Consider the following 16,708-nt stretch of genomic DNA (forward strand, 5'->3'; position numbering starts at 1 on the left):
AATATGGATTCTGATGCAGACTCTGGTTGAATGCATATCGTCATTTGTTCCATATGCATTTATTTTGCGTTATGAGAGAGAACTGATTGCTTGCAGACAAGTATGTGTCAATCATGAAAATTAAAGGTAATGAAATATTCAGCTTCTGCATTAGTCTTCTTCTCTTACTTACACGTTCCACGTCCATAGTACCAAGTCAGCATCAAAATGAAAGTAAGTCAGTCTAAGACTGTAAATGCGTGTGTCCCCCTGAATTCTGACACAGTTCTACTGCACGGTCTGCTTCCCACCTTCCTGCGGCAGAGTGCTGAGCTCCTGCGAGCGCAGCTCCCTCTAGAGCTGGAGCGTTACACAGAGGCACAGCCCCCCCCGGACAAAGGCCCCGGGGGACACCGCGATCGCCACGCACGGCCCAGGAGCCCGAGCCTCAGCAAAGGCTGAGATCCGGAACGCCTTCTGTCAGCAATTCCCTGCTCCTCTGAAAATGGCATACCCTTCCAATGTGACCTTACAGGAAAAGGGTTAAGTGCCCCTGGCTTATAGGAGAGTGAGGTACTAAGCCCTGAACACCTGAAACTTACTTTCTGTCTGGTGTGACCGAAGAGCCTTGACAGAGTCCGCTACGAACGCTGTGAGGGGATGGAGGATGTGGTCTAGCTGAGCAGTTGTGTCCAATGTCCTGTGTGCCGAGGGAAGGACTGACATATTTAGCCCTTCAGAATGTACGGGATCAAAGTTAATTAACTCAACATCGCTTCTGCATGACCAGCTGCCCCGCAGAGCAGCCACTTCCGAGCTGGGGTGTCCCTCGACAGGCAGCTAAATGTTTGCAGAGTATGAAGTTGGCTATCCAGTGGTGTCCAGTTTCACCAGAATTCCAAGAGGAGAAGGGAGGGGTGGTAGAAGGGCCTGATGACACCAGCCAGGCAGAGGGACACGGACCGCAGGCATGTCCAGGTGCGCCCTCACGTCCAGCTCGGCCTGCGCCGGGGGATGCGGTGGCGGGGCTGCATCCCGCGGGACACGTCCGTCCCTCAGCGCCCCTCCCTCCCTTTCCTCGAAGATCCCGCGCTGTGTTTGCTCAATCGGGGATGCCCGAGCGCTTCCGCCGCGCTCCGTCCCCTCGCCCCCGCTGCGCGGCCCCGGGGCGCGGCCTGGGTCCCGCCTCTGCGCGGCGCTGCCCCATATATGCGGCGGCGGCGGCCGTCAGCGGCAGCTCCCTCAGCGCGCCCAGCATGCTGCGTGCCGCCGTCCCGCCACGGGCACTGCTGCTCGGCGCGCTGCTCTGGCCCCTGGCCGCCGGTGAGTGGCGGGACGGGACGGGATGGGATGGGGCGGGATGATGTGGGAGGGATGGCGCCGGCGATCGGTCCCTCGGAGCCCCAGGACGGGGTGTCCCTGAGGGAGTCCGGGGAGAGCGGCCACGCGCCGGCGGGCAGGGGACAGGGACGCGGGCCCTCCCTGCACAGCGCCCCGGCGGCCGGGCCGGGCGCCACTGCGGGCTCCTCACTGGCCGCGGCATTAATGGGAGCGGGGACCGCCTCGGGGGTGGGCAGCTGTAGTGGAGTGATTTCCTCCCCTTGTTCCCAGCTCCGAGCTTATCGAGGGGTTTCCAGAGGTTACAGGGTTGCGAGGGATTTTCCCATCCGGCTTCGTCCTGGGCATGTCCCCGAAGCAGCTGTGGCTGGCCAAAAATGTGCTTGAGGGGGACACGAGCTCATCCCGGGGTGGCCTCTCTCGTATACTGTAGGTGTGTAGGGTAACCACTGATATGGAAATGGGAATCCAGGAGCTTACGCTTTCTGCAGATTCAGCTAGGGATGATTTTGAACTATGCCTCATTTGTTCAGTGCTTCATTCACGAGAATGTTCAAGCTTTTGTACCTTCTGCGGAGGTCTTGGATCAAAAAGGAACTCTAAATTACCTCATCAGTTTCAGAGTTACAAGACAGAAAACAATTGTCTTCTCATTCTTCACTTCTACCAGGACTCATTTCTTTAGTAAGATGAGCAGTCCTTTCCTAAGGGCAGGACTGAACGTTTTCCCCCAAGAAAACGTTTCCAAGTTGCAATTAAGGCAACTGAGCAATGACTGCAGGGAAACACGAATTATATATAATATGACTGATGGCACTCTCTTCTGTATTTAAAGGCTACGAGGACCTACCAACAGCAGTCAATATAACTTGGTCTTCAATCAATTTTAAAACTATACTACAGTGGCAACCAAGACCATCAGGCTACTTCTATACTGTAGAAATACATGGGTAAGTAGATAACACCATGATATGTTCATTAATGGCAATTGAAGAAAATGAAAAGAAAGCATGTTTGAATATTTCTGAAAGGGAATGTAACAGGAAAAGTGCTCAAATATTGGGATTTAGGAAAATTGCCTAATACTTCTTAGTGTCCAACTATAAAAATATCAGGTTTAGACTTCTGGTTTTGCCCACTTCAGAAATGGAGAAATGAGCTTTAGATCAGTTCAGCTCCAGTTCTAGGGTTCGGTGCTGCTCGAGAGAGCCAGCCAGGATACTTTGAAGGAGTTGATACTCAACCTGACATACCACATATTAGACACAACTTATGTCTTCCAAGATGTCTGGACTTGTGTCTTCAGTCTTGGGAGGTGTCTAATAAATGAGTCTGCATTTTATTCTAATCGGTGAATCACAGTAATTCATAATTTTGTCTCACTGGGTAATACTAAAAATTACCTTTGTTCATTTCCCTCTGCCAAGATTTCCTCTGATATTGTATTTTATGTAAGCTGTAAAATATTGTAGATATAAACATAGCCAGCTTGTGTGAAGTGCCTAATACCTCTTTCAGAACTGCACAAAATTTGCCATGAAGTTAAGTAATAAATCTGTGCTGGTTTTAGCTCCCATTTTAATACACAGAGCATTATTAAACATGCCCTAAAGGGAAAATGCATCATCAAACTTCCTACATAGTAATGAAAAAGTGGTACTGTAGTCTCTACTGTCTCTAAAAGTGGCACATAAATGAGTGTTCTCTCATGACTAAAAAGTGAAATACCAGTGTAATGGTTTAATGTTCTTTTTCATTCTTTAGGCGTGATTAGATTAATGGACTTAAAAGCACACACTTAGCAGAGCACATTTTATGATATTTTTGAATCTGGAGTTTCTTTCCAGACTTTTTGCTTGCAAAAAACTGAAATCTGTTTGCCCAAGATTCAATATAGAATCAGGTGTAGTTCTGCAGCAGAGGCATCTCTTTTAACTGAAGTGGCTGTTATGGAGGACGTAGGATGAAATGTTTGCTTTCTTGTGTACGTATATTTACAAAGTACATTTGTTTCATCAAAAAGGTCAAACCTCTATCCCTTTTCAGTGCACTTCTTGTGGCACTGTCTCTCACTGATCTGTGACAAAAGAAATCTGATGAAGTGAGAAGGGAATTCAGCTGACTCTAAACAAGGAAACTTAATCTACTTTGAGAAAAAACACTTTGTTAATATTCAAACAGGGAGCACTCGCTCTTCCAGTTGAGATCACACAGCTTTTGCTTTCCTTAATTCACCAGCAAAAAGAGGGAAAAGAATTGAAGGATTAATATCTAATCTGTTTTTTTGTTCCTTCTTGTGAGGAAGTAAAATGAGAAATTAACATTTTTCATAGTCTCATTGCTATTTCGCAAGTAAATGGACCTTTCTATCATTTAAAAATCAAGAGAAGTGCATGGTTCATACTTTTTGTCAGTGTTTTTAAATTGCAATTCTGCATTGAAATTTGCTGCTACTGTCTGGTTCTTAGTGGCATTTGCATAAATGCAAAACCAAATGTGTCCTATGGCACATTTCTCTAATTAATATCAATCATGCTTGATTTACTGAATTCTGCTTTGAATTGTGAAATACAGCTGTACAGGATAGTGAGCTTTTCTCCTTTTAGCCTGCAAGGCTGTTCTATTGGATGAGGGAAATCTATACACTTTGAGGGGGAAAATGTTTTTTAATGTATCTAAGTACGTAATACATATATGTCTGGTTCAAAAGTGTTGACATTTCCTTCTTGCTCTTTTCAGACAGACATCTGACGTGAGGAGAAAATGCATACTGACATCAGAAACAGAGTGTGATGTTACTGATGCGCTCAGGAATGTAAAGGAGACCTATACAGCACACATACTGTCTGTAAAGCCTGCGGAGACGGATAACTTTGAAGAGCCACCTTTTGAAGTCTCTGAAAAATTTACACCTTATAGCCAGAGTAAGTAGGATTGTCAATTAAATCTTACTATAAATTTATTTTCAAGATTACTTCTGTTGATTTAAACAAGGTTTAGATTGAGCTTAAATATTTTTTTCTATAGATTCTTATGGTAACCCTGCTGATAACAGAAAAGAAGGTATTCAGGCATAAAGCTTTCCCTATTGTAGGGGAGGGTGAAAGATTTTAGTTTGTTTCTCATTTGTTTCTCACTACACTGAGTAGACCATTTAGTTAACATTGCATACTAGGTGAGGATACTTGTTTACAATCTAGGCCCTCACTGGCTTTGTAAGCTTGTAATAGATTTGAGAAGGGAAGGCAATGGAGGGTGGAAGGAAAAAGAGCATGTCATATATAAATGATGTCATTTTTTAAATTCTAAAAATCTTTGTTTAGCTGTTATTGGAAAGCCAGAGATAAAGGATTATTCACAAAAAGGTTCCAAACTGAATGTCGTGTTCAAAGATCCGCTTACACCATACATATTTCCTAATGGAAGCTTTATGAGTATTCAAGATATTTTCCAGCATGACCTGGAATACAAACTCTATTACTGGAAAGATCAAAGTTCTGGAAAGGTATGGTCTAACTCTAGCTTTTGTTCTGTAATAATTATTACATTCTATATAGTTACACAATTTCTGTGTTACCTTCAGAGTTGACACTTGGAATATTTTTTTTCCTTTACAGAAAGATGTAACAACAAAAAGCCATAATTTTGAAGTAAGCGTTGACAGCGGAAAGAACTACTGCTTCTATGTCCAGGGAATCATTCCCTCTCGCAGAGAAAATCGTAATGGCCAAGAAAGCAGGATGCTCTGCACCAGTGTAGGAAGGAATATCTTAGATGGTAAGTATCAGATGAGGTTTGTCACTCAGTCTTTAATAGTCTAACAAAAAAATCCATATCTTTAAATTCTGGTGCCTGCAATGAAATAAACTGTTTACTGTGTAAGTTAGAATACACAGGTGGAACATGGAAATTCATGGCAAGACCTCACTTTAAGTAAGAGTCCACCATCTTTAGTAAGTTGGAGCTGGTTTTAGGGTTTTGCCCAACTGTTTTGGTTAAAATGTCTCAGTTGATGACTGGTGTCTGAGGTTCCAGATGTCACCACTAGCCTTCAGCTTCATTTTTGTTTCGAATTGTTTTCCTTGGATCCTTCCAATAGCAGGTGCCATAGGAAGTGCATGAAGGATTAGCTCTAAAACATCAAAGTGTTGGAAACCGACATATCCATTTACTTGTAGAATGAACTGACCTTTAGTTATGCCAAAAGGAGATGATGAGAATAAGACTTTCTTTCCTGTTACGAGGTCAGAGGTTGGCAGATAGGCTTCTTTACTGGTAAATAAGTTAGCAAGTGTAGGTGAATCAGCCAGGCATTTGGATAACACTTTCTTCAATATACAGTCATCAATATTACTTAAATAATATCACATTACTGTACTGTATCTTTCTTCTCCCTGAGTAAGAATATTTGCACTCTAGAAAAAAACTCTTCTAAAATGGCAAATGAACTCAAATTAGCTTTCTTATCCAGAGAATTTACCACAAAAGTGATAAATTACAATTTCATTAAAATTTAAATAGAAAAATCTTCTCTTGGTCTTTTCTAGCTTGTAACCTTGAATAGATTTTCACTTGGACAGAAATAATGTACAGGCAGGGGGAATGGTTTTACTTATTCTTGTGGTATTAGCATGGTACTTTAGTGCACTAACTAAACTGGATTAAAACCTAGAGTGAGCGAGGTAGAATAAAACTTTACTTCAGTTCAACAAATCCATGTTAAAATCTGTTCAGTTCACGCTGATGTGGTGACTCCACTTCTGTGAGACTAACATCTAGAAAGCATTTTTTCATTCAGTGGAATGAGTGCTAAGAGTTTGTAGCACTGTGACATTGTGGGTTCTGATAACTCAATCTTGGATTTTTATTTCCTCCACAGAATATGGAACAGAAGTCTTTATCATCTTAGCAGTGATAGCAGTTGCAGTCATCAGTCTCGCCATTGTCCTTCCCGTGGTTCTGTGTAAACGCAAGAAAGCAAAGAGAGCAAGAGCTGAGAGAGAAAAGGAGCTGCTTAATGGTATCTAAGGAAAAAGTACTGCAGACACTAGTGGCAGAGCCAAAGCAGAAAAAACCCCAACTGTAGGAGTGACGGGGGGTAGCACGGTCAGGACGGACGGAGACGAGAGATCTCTGAAGCCAGGTTGTGGAACTTGCAGTTTATTGCAAAGGGCCTGGGTGCAGGGCCCTGCTGGGAGCTGCCAGCTGCAGCTCAGAGCAGGCCCGAGAGAAGAGAGGGGTAGAGAGGATGAGAGGGTGAGAGAGTAAAAGCATAAAAGGGGTAAGAGCCAAGAGGCAAGAGTAAGAGTACAGAAAGTAAGTAAGTAAGTAAGTGAAGCTCCCGTTAAAATCATCTTCTATGTTGAATATTCTAATTCTCACTAACCAATCTAGTACAAGATACAAATCCTATAGCATTTCCATACAACCTATAAGAATCACTACATTACCATATTGTGCTACATTTTAAACCCTAAAAACTACTCTTTAGACCCCTTCTGCCAAGCTGACAGGGTCTGCTCTGACCCTTGGACCTGCCTGCTTGCAGAGGGTGTTGTTTCATCAAAAGGGCATTACCTTCAGTGGCCACACCATTGTTCAGTAACTAAGGGATCTCAAAGCTTGCTTTCATTTCAATCTCGCTTATAGTCTCTATATTCTCAAAATCTTTTGCCAGGCAATCATATTTATAAGGCTTTCCTGTTTCATTTTCCCCAACACCCAACAACAAAATTGGGTAATTGAATGGACCCTTTTAGGCTCTCTGAAACAGGAATTCTGAAGCCCAAACTTTATGTGGATTAAAAAATCCACTAGACAGTACAGACAAAAAAATCCAGATATCAGGAAGCCCTGTGTCATTAGAACATTCTGGTGATCTGTTACAATCATAGAATTATAGAATGTGCTGAGTTGGAAGGGACCCATCAGGATCATCGAGTCCAACTCCTGGCCCAGCACAGCACCATACCCACAAGTCACAGCCTGTACCTGAGAGTGCTCTCTGACAGCTTCTTGACCTCTGCCAGGCTGCTGCTGTGACCACTGCCCTGGGGAGCCTGTTCCAGTGCCCAAACACCCTCTGGGTGAAAATCTGTTCCCTGATATGAACCAAAACCTTCCCTGACTGAGCTTCATGCTGGATTTTTGAGTCCTGTCACTGGTCACGAGAGTGAAGAGATTGGCACCTGCCCCTCTGCTTCCTTTGGCAAGGTTGTTGAAGTGTCTCCCCTCAGTCTCCTTTTCTCCAGCTGAACAGACCAAGTGACCTCAGCCACTTCTCACACAGCTTTCCTTCTGGAGCCTTCACCATCCTTTGGACCCTCTCTAACAGCTCAATGTCTTTTTTGGATTGTGGCACCCAGAACCGCCCCCAGCACTCAGGGTGAGGCCGCCCCAGCTCAGAGCAGAGCGGGACAATCCCCTCCCTTGCCTGGCTGCGATGCTGTCCCTGATGTCCCCAGGACAGGGATGTCCCTCCTGGCTGCCAGGGCCCTGCTGGCTCATGTTCAACTTTGCCTTGACCAGGTCCCCCAGGCCCCTTTCTGCTGTGCAGCCTCTCCTTCCCCAGCCTGTCTGTGCACCAGGGCTGCCCCATGCCAGGTGCCAAGCCCAGCACTTTCCCTTGTAGAACTCCCTATGGCTGGTGATTGGCCATCTCTAAATTGCCAAGGTCTCTTTGCAGAGACATTTTTCATAGACTGTTCCCAAGCTCCTTCTATTGTCCTGTCAAACAGGATTCTGAACTAGAGGTACTTTTAACTTGATCAGCATGGCCTTATTGAGCCAGAAGATTTACGGTACTTGTGAGGGGAAAAAACACTACTTTTTGAAAAGAGATGTCCTTTACCTAACTAAAAGGAATATTTTTCTGTTTCTGTGAAACAAACCCTGTATTTATCTGCCTCTTAACAATATTAACTGGTGAAATAATCTGTTAGTTCAGATGCGACAAAACTGCTACTATTGTTTTTGCACTTCTTGGATAAAATTAACTTGGTCTGTTTATCTTTGGATGCAGACAAAGGTAAACAAACTGAAACTACTGCACTGGCAATTTGTAGGAAACACTATTGAAGCAGGTACTTGCTCTTTATCTGGAAAGTATATCCAGTTACACTACACCTAGAGTTATACAGACAGGGAAATCTGATAGTTTCAACTAAGTGTTAGAACAAATACTTTGCAGGCTTTGAGTCAACAGTAACTCACTTCAGCAAGCACTGAATAGGTAGCAGTATTTATTGCATTTGAACATCATTTTTAATTAACAGTTGAAGAATGATTTCTGTGGTGTAGATTCAAATCATCTTGGTGATGGGATTTGGAGATACCTGTTGCTTTGACTTTTAGTATTTATGAATGAGAATTTATATATTTATATAAATATAATTATATATATGATAAATATATTATATATATAATTATATTTTATATATAATTTTATATATAATTATGTTTATATTATATATTTACATAAATATAATTATATATATAAAAATATATATCTAATTTTTATACTGGTGTTATCTGTATTTATGATTGTAATTTATACTTTTCTAGTAAAATAAAGGTGACTGGAAACATAAGTCTTTCTTTTCCTTTTCAAAACGATGTACAGTATTCATTCCAGAACTAAATTAAATATACATTCAGGAAACTTATTTTGGGACAGCAGTGTAGCCAAACTGCCACAATCTTACAATGTATAAAGCAGAATACCAGGGCACCTGCAAGGATAAATCTAGGAGAAGCCACAGGTCACAAATTGGAGGTTTTGAAGAGTCCTGAGTCACATTTCTGCTATCCACTTACATGAGCAATTAGTCACGGTTTGCATTCACAGCTTCTCCTTCCATTCCCACAGTGCTGCCTGTACTTGTGTTACTGATGTTCATTCAAGGCATTATGGGCCTGCCTCAGAGATGAGAACTGCTAATGATGGTGGTCAGCCTACACAAACACAAAAACTCAAGAGAATAGAAAAAATCACCTTGTAGTTGGAACTAACTGGTTGTGGATCTCAACACTTTATACATGCCTTAAAAGAAGATACCCACTGTATTCATGAGAAGGAATACCTTACAAAATTATTATCCCAATCAAACAATTTGTACAGAATTTTATTTTTATTTTTCATCCCTGCTGTACTATAGCTACCATCTGTGTATGTGTCAAAACTCCTGGGAATGTCTAAGTGTGGTTTATGGGGGGTTTTCTTGGGTCTTTAATTCCTCTTTTTACAGAGGGAAGAAATATACCAAAATTCCCCACCCAAAACCCTGTTTACTTCGTGTTGAGCAATAAGTGCTTAATGCCTTTTCTGCTGATGTATAAACCTTGTATGGAGAAGGAATCTTACAACAACAATCAAAAACATGAGAGCTCGTGGGAGTCAATTTAAAAACATTCCAAAGTTGTCATCATTACTTCCCTTCCCTGAGGCACTCTGCTTCCTCAGCTTCATTCAGTGCCAGACTCACAAAAGGGAAGAGCTAATAGGAAAAGGAAAGCCTGTAATTACAGCATAGCATTTATTAAATTAGACCATGCAGTTGCTTGTCATAGACAACACAGTATGCTATACTTAAAGAGATTCTGGGTTTGTTCTGAATTTGGGTGGGGGGGAAGGAGGGGAGAAGAGACACCCACAGAAATGCAAACAAGTGCCTTAAATGGTAAAAGACCCCTGACTGGACCAGTTCTGGAAGTCTGAAGCACTTCTGTTTCCTAGCTGCAGTATGTTATCATCCAACAATGCTGAGTAACCAGAGTCACGGGGCCCACAGATCCTGTTTCAAAGAGGGTATTTTCTGTTTGTGGAGACAGTTGAGAAAGGGGCTTCTTAATTGCAAACTTCTGTAAGTTCTAGTTCTTGGGCTGCACCCACGCAAAATGTTTTAGGCAGAGACTTTCTCAGAGTATTGGGTTGGGCAGAAGTTGTAATACCAATAAATGTGTTGTCACTAGGAAGAAAGAATAGGCCCACACATGTGGCCACTCCAGCACTGTATGGATTTAAGATGAAGGCAGACACACAGGGAATGGATATGAGGAAGGGAAGGCTTTTCCTATGCAGCTAAGTTCCCTGGCTCCTCTTCTAAGGACGTTTCTGTAAGCAAGCATGTTCCTTTTGATGCTCCCTATTCCCCTGTTCCACTTAGCTCCATCATCTGAAAAAGGTATCCAACTATTTCAAGTGGATAAATACATTTACATAGCTGCCTCACACAGTACTTGTGCCCTCTCCTTGTGCAAGTGAATCTGTAACACTGCACACTTTAACAAGCCTGCTTTAAAACCACATTCTTCTTCACACAAGCAAAAAAAGGCTGATGCTGTTCTGCTGCTTTTCTGTCAGCCCTAACAGCAAACACAGATAATAAAATTACTGCCATTACTTAAAATGAACAACTGTAGAGAGCTTCATAAGTGCATGATGGATATGGCAGCAAACAGCTTAGCTATTTCTAGCAGACTCAGCTTTCCAGTGTGAGAAGAGTGCTGCTGAGAGACATGTAATGATAAGAACATGATTATGAGCTTAACTTGGATCACTAGTTATGTGGCAACTCAGGACAAAGAGTTTTCTGCATGAAGTGAGAATAAACAACTGTGATAGATTACCCTGTCAGTTCAGTTTTGTAAAGCTGATTATTTTGCAGGTTAGTAGTGATCGCCACAATTTCAGAAACCTTGTAATATACATTACCAGATCCAAGAGTCAATTGAATAATCTAATTACACAGAATTTATCCACATGCAACAAACCATGCTTTCTATAGTCTATGTTTGTCCTGGTGTGCATGTTTGAGAATGACAGGAAAAGAACAACCTGCTGGACAGGACAGAAGCAGGAACTGGTCAGCTGAAAATCTTTCCACAACCCTTAGGTGTGGTGTTACTCACCATGGCATATGCTCCCTCACAGACTACGCCAAGTCTGTCCCTTACAAACTGCCACAGAGAGCTGCCCTTCCCTTATTTGATGTGTGTGTCTTCCAGTGCACTACAGCAGAACTTTTAGCAAAGCTGAGGACATAAAGATGTGCTACAAGATTTCTTCCTTACTACATATATTGAGAAACCTTCCCACCACGAGATCCCTCTGCTTCTTCTGGCACAGGCCCTCACTCAACCCACGGAGCCTCTTGCAGCATCCCCCAAAGGACCCAGAAAGAACATCTTTCCCTGTAACTTCTCAGCCTCTAACTGTAGCTGAATTAGCCAAGTTAACAGCAAGATTTCCCTCAGGGATGGTTTCTTCCAGAAAAACCTGTCAGTATCTGGTTATAAACAAGCAGCCACCTTGACTGCCCCCAGGGTTTCACTGCCAGGCTGTCTCAGATGTCCAATTGCAGAGGTTGTGCCTGTTTCTCATCTTGTCAAAAGAGACATATTTCTGTGACTGGCTCCTGTAAGAAGCTTGAAATGCTTCTGCTCCTGGCTTCCCCTAGTTCTTTTGTTGATGTTTCCCTTCCTCTCCTCCATCCCCTACTCATTCCCATTACTTATTTTTCATGAGAGATGAACCCTCTGCCTTATTTCTTCAGACAGGTAGGCAGGATCTCTCTCATTTTAATCATAATATAGAATCTGAATAAATCCATGTCTCTAAATCACAATCAGAAACATATTAATAGCATGGAAGCATTATTTTTTTACCTTCTACAGCTCCTCTTGGTCAGTATTATTGAGACAGTAACTTTCAGAACATTCACTAGTACTGCTCCAAATACCTCACTGCGCCTAATTAAATTTAAGTGTAATTTTTTTAGCATCTTGTTTAAAATAGCAATGAAGTTATTAACATGAACTTTACAGTTCCAGATCTCATTTGAACTCCCTGATGCATTTTCTTCTATTTTTATTTTCAAATTTTCTACCTTATTACTTCAGGAAATATTAAAGTGGCATTGTTAAATTTAAAAAAAATATTTCATTAAAAGAGGTGTAATTAAAACTCACCTTCCTTTCAACAGAGAAATATTTTCCCAGTGAGATCACATGGTATTTTTTAAATTAGTTATTCAGTAATTACACAACTCAATTAATCAGCTAATGTACTAGAAGAGCTAGAGTGACAAGTGAGATTTTAAAACCTACTCCAATAAGGAAGCACTCCTTATTCAAGGGAAAAATGTGCGTTTGTTAGTTGAGTTTTTTCATTTTAAAGAGTGCATCCTTGATTAACAGAAAAAGTTTTCCCTCTGTTGCCTCCATACTTTACCACCCCTTCACCCCAAATACGTACATCTCCACAGAGATAATACTCAGTCTGATTTCCCAGCTCTCCACTTGATTCTTACACGATCACTTGCTTCCAGAGAGCACCGAGGGTGACCACAGCCGTGTGTCAGCGCTGCAGGACCGTGACCGCGCAGCCGCTCCTCCCTCCCTGCCTGCCCCCGCAGCCACCCATGGGAGCAGCGCCCCTGCACGTACAGCCTCTACCCTAAGCCATCGCCTCCGCAGGAATTCTGTGTCTGCTTTCTGTGCTTCGTGAGCCTAGAAAAGGTGACACCAAGTGGTAAAAAGGGGCATAATCAGCACATTAACAATCCAAATGTTTCTACATGATTAACACACTGACATCCAGTTTAAATCCAGAGCTCACCAAAATTTGGAGGAAAAGGGCACGAGAAATGTATTAGATCCTCTCTTTTCTAATAATGAAAAGGAACAGAGAGATGGAACAGCTCAATAAGATCTGATGTTAAGGGCAGGAATGTCTCTCCTCCTGAACACCTCCCATCTCCTATTCAGTGCTTCCCTCTGACAGCTTCTCCAGGAATCCTGGACTACAATATACCCTGTGCCGTCAATACTCAAACATTGCTGGAAAAAAGGCCCGGTTAACAATCCATCAGTACTTACCTATTGTTTGCAAGTTGGTGTTGAAGCCTGCACAAAACCTACTCCCTTCTCCTGACAAACTTCTTTAGTCTCAGAAACTCAGGAATACCTCAGAACTAGATTTGCATGCTGACTGTTGAGCTTCTTACTAGACTTTCTTTCCTCAGTATCCTTGAAACAGAAAACAGAGTCCTCTTACTGCCCTTTTAACTCTTAGAGGAACAGACTAAGCACCTTATAGAAAGAACTGTAGTCTTCTAGAAGTACTGGAAAATGTTTTACTACTGCTGCACATGTCATAAATTGAGCTGTAGAAGCCCTGTGAATTATGCTGAAGTACAAGCTATGTTTGGAACTGTGATAACACACTATTCCAGTGGCAAGGAAAAGAAAGGCACGGGTAGGAATAGCAGGAAGGCAGCTGTGTTTGAAACTGGGGCTATTTTGGGCCAGATGTGCTTTGAGTTCTGCTGAGCCTGTCTTGAAAAAGCAACCCCAAAAACACCTTTTGAAAATAATGACTTTCTACTCCACAGCCAGTGATAGGCACAAAAAGTCAAAACATGTCTCAGCTGAGAGGTTGCTCTTCTGTACCTGTCTCTCAAGCAGGTCCTTACAGAACAAACTCTGAGACAGCAAAATACAGGGTGCCTGCAGGAGCTAGTACTGTCTGTTAGACACAGCCCTTCTGAAGTTCCAACACAACTATTTCCATAATTGAAAAAAATTGTAAGGTTTTTTTTCTTAATCTAGTTAGCATTGATGGGCTGCAATTTGACTTTGACCCTTAATTCCCCACTGTGCTCCAAAAAGTCTTTGCACATGGTTCCTGGCTTTTCAGAGAAGCCTTGTTGCAATATATAATATTGCATCCAAGTTGGAACAATCCTCTGGTGCACATGCTTTGCTTTTTAACTATTATTTTTTCCCAACACATCAATCCCTCTATAGGTACTTCATCTTTCAGTGTTACCACATCTGTCCCATCAGTTACTTCTGACATAGCCGTGTTTAGCTGTTGTTTTTGTGCCAACAAATTCCTGAAGTAAAATACTATAATTAAGTAAATTAAGCTAAAGAAACATTAGCTTATTTTGGGGAGCACCTTTACACTTGTCATTATTGTACAGTGATTAAAAGTAGTCAATTGTTTTTTAGGACCTACTTGCACTCAAACACTCAGGGTAAGGAGATTGAGGGTATATTTGGTTACATAGAATGCTTCTTCAATTGCACACTTGGATTGTCTTTCAAAGCAGCCTCCCCCAAACTTTCAATAATCAGTATTAAAAATTTAGCTTTGATTTGGGCCAAACTCTTAAATCACTTTAATGGAGAAAATTTGCTTAGTCACGTAGGTGGAGTTCCCTATTTCTCCCCAAGTAAACCAGTCTCAGCATTTTTTTGGGTCTAGACAGAAGTGACCTCATTTTTCCAGTTCTGTTCTATTTCGGTTCATCATGTGTTTCCCAAAATGAGAGATGGGTGGGAAATGAAGGATGCTGGTTTGTGGACAAGCAGAGCAGGGAACAGGGCTGGGCATTACAACAAATGTGCTCCTTTCACAGTAAAAGCAATTGTGTTCTATCTTTATGGTCCAGACTTGCCAAAGGTCACTAAGAGAGGTTTCTAAGCAGTGTAAGAGAGACTGTGATTAAGTCTGGTTTGTGAAAGATGTACCCCCACAGAAGTAGAGTGTCCAAGTTTCCCTTCTCTCCCATATAAAAATGCCAACTGGATGATTATTCTTGCATTGTAGCATTCATTGCAGGATTACTGGCAAAATGTCCTCAGTTTCCCAAGTCAATCCCCAAGGAATTTGCTTAGGCCTATTATTCCTATTTAATCCCTGAAAATTTACTCTATTTTCCAAATTACTCCCTTAAAACAGCTTCTGTCTGTGAAGTTCTAGGCTATTTGTCACCTGACTCTGCTTTTGATTTCAAGCAAAGAAACTTATGCAGAAGTCCAAAGAAGGCTTTGAAGATAACATTTTTTCTAAGATTTTTAACGTGAAAGACAAGCTGCTTTCATAATAACCTAGGTTGGCTATATTTCTGTTTCAAGATGAATGATAGAATGGTTTGGGTTGAATAAAACCAGTTTCATCCTCTGAGTACACGTGACAGGATGGATTTCATCAGAACATAAACAAACATAGGGACCTGCAATGTGCACAGCCACTTTAAACTTCCCAGTGAAGTTTCAGGCATCATAACAAAAACCTGACTGTGTCCAGACCTTGAACAACAACATGTGAAGGGAAAGAAAACCAGCCAACCCACCCCTTCCTGACACAGCTGCACATCCCTGATTAGTAAAATCAAGAAACCTCTCTCCATGCTCAGGAAAGAGACTCGCACAAACCATCTGGCTATGTACACCTAAGAAAGAAGCAAACAGATTATACATAGAAATAACTGCTTTGAACAGCAGCCTTGTAAGCAGATTTAAACTGGTACACTTGATTTTCTTGACAGATATAAGTTGTGGTTTATTTTCTCTATAAAACCTTGCCAACCTTTTCACCCCACTATTTTTTGCAGTGGGATTTCAGATGATCATTACCGTGGATGTTTCTATGGACATCTCACAGTACCAATGACAGTTAAATTTAAATTTAAAAAATGGATTTTAACTTATACCTTAATGTATCTAAAAATAAATTTATGTATTAAATGTCCCCTCCACAACACAGAAATTCCTTTCTTTCCTCCTCCAACTCATCAACCTAACTGAACAACACTTTGATTTGAAAGAATGCATTCTTGGTTGAGATATTTTCCTTCAAAGGGAGGTCTACCCTTTTAGAATGCTTTACAATACACTTGTTGCACAACTAATCTCAGTTAAGAAAAGATTCATACTTGTTGGCATTAGAAAACACTGTTCACTTAAAAATCAGTGAATTCAGGCATATCTTGGCTGCACTTCTGCATTACTGTGTTTCAAGTATCCTGATAGCTGGTATGTCTACCACAACGAAGGAAAACAACTAAAAATTAAAAATACAATAAATGTGGAAAAAGATGAACTTATTATCCTCAAAGTACAAAGATTAAGGAGCATTCACAAGAATTACATACTGATATCATGTTAATCTTACTCTGGCCCTTCTAAAATCAACAAAGGGAAAAGAAGTGGCCAGGAGACAAAGGAGAGGCCAGGCTCACAGAATACTGTGAGCTGGAAGGGACCCAGAAGGATCAAGTCCAGCCCTTAGGTCAATGGCTCGTACATTATTAGCACCAGGCTACAGCCAACTGAGCCAATCCAGTGCAGACTCAGAGCAGATTAATGTACCTATAATCCCACTGCTCTAAGCATGTGTCTTCAAGAACTGAGCTCATGTACTTGGTTAAGCCTAAACTGGATGGCATCACCTGGCTGATTCCAGGGCAAATTTCACACAGCACTGCAGCTTTTCAAAGCTGAACACAAAGACAATCAGCTCATTGAGCAACTCAGCATTTGTTGCATATGCATTTACTACAGAATTCCTAATCACATCATTAAAAAACATGAAAAACCTAGA

At 41.7% G+C, this 16,708-nt stretch overlaps 1 protein-coding gene across 1 annotated transcript; it reads left to right on the forward strand.

The window, feature by feature from the left end:
- Positions 1-836: 836 nt before the first annotated feature.
- On the forward strand, positions 837-8,898 carry F3 (coagulation factor III, tissue factor). Its single transcript, XM_058808335.1, has 6 exons — positions 837-1,302; positions 2,153-2,267; positions 4,057-4,241; positions 4,641-4,822; positions 4,935-5,094; positions 6,197-8,898. Exons 1-6 carry the CDS (start codon positions 837-839, stop codon positions 6,343-6,345), a joined length of 1,257 nt encoding a protein of 418 aa, XP_058664318.1. The 3' UTR covers positions 6,346-8,898.
- Positions 8,899-16,708: the final 7,810 nt, after the last annotated feature.

Source organism: Ammospiza caudacuta, chromosome 7, assembly GCF_027887145.1.
Source record: "Ammospiza caudacuta isolate bAmmCau1 chromosome 7, bAmmCau1.pri, whole genome shotgun sequence".
NCBI classification, from domain to species: Eukaryota; Metazoa; Chordata; class Aves; order Passeriformes; family Passerellidae; genus Ammospiza; species Ammospiza caudacuta.

Excerpts from the sequence above, each read along its gene's own strand:
- F3 (XM_058808335.1), top strand. The coding sequence starts at position 837 with ATGAAGTTGGCTATCCAGTGGTGTCCAGTTTCACCAGAATTCCAAGAG. Across the intron at positions 1,303-2,152 it reads GCTCTGGCCCCTGGCCGCCG|GCTACGAGGACCTACCAACA; the intron begins GTGAGTGGCGGG and ends CTGTATTTAAAG. Across the intron at positions 5,095-6,196 it reads AGGAAGGAATATCTTAGATG|AATATGGAACAGAAGTCTTT; the intron begins GTAAGTATCAGA and ends TTTCCTCCACAG.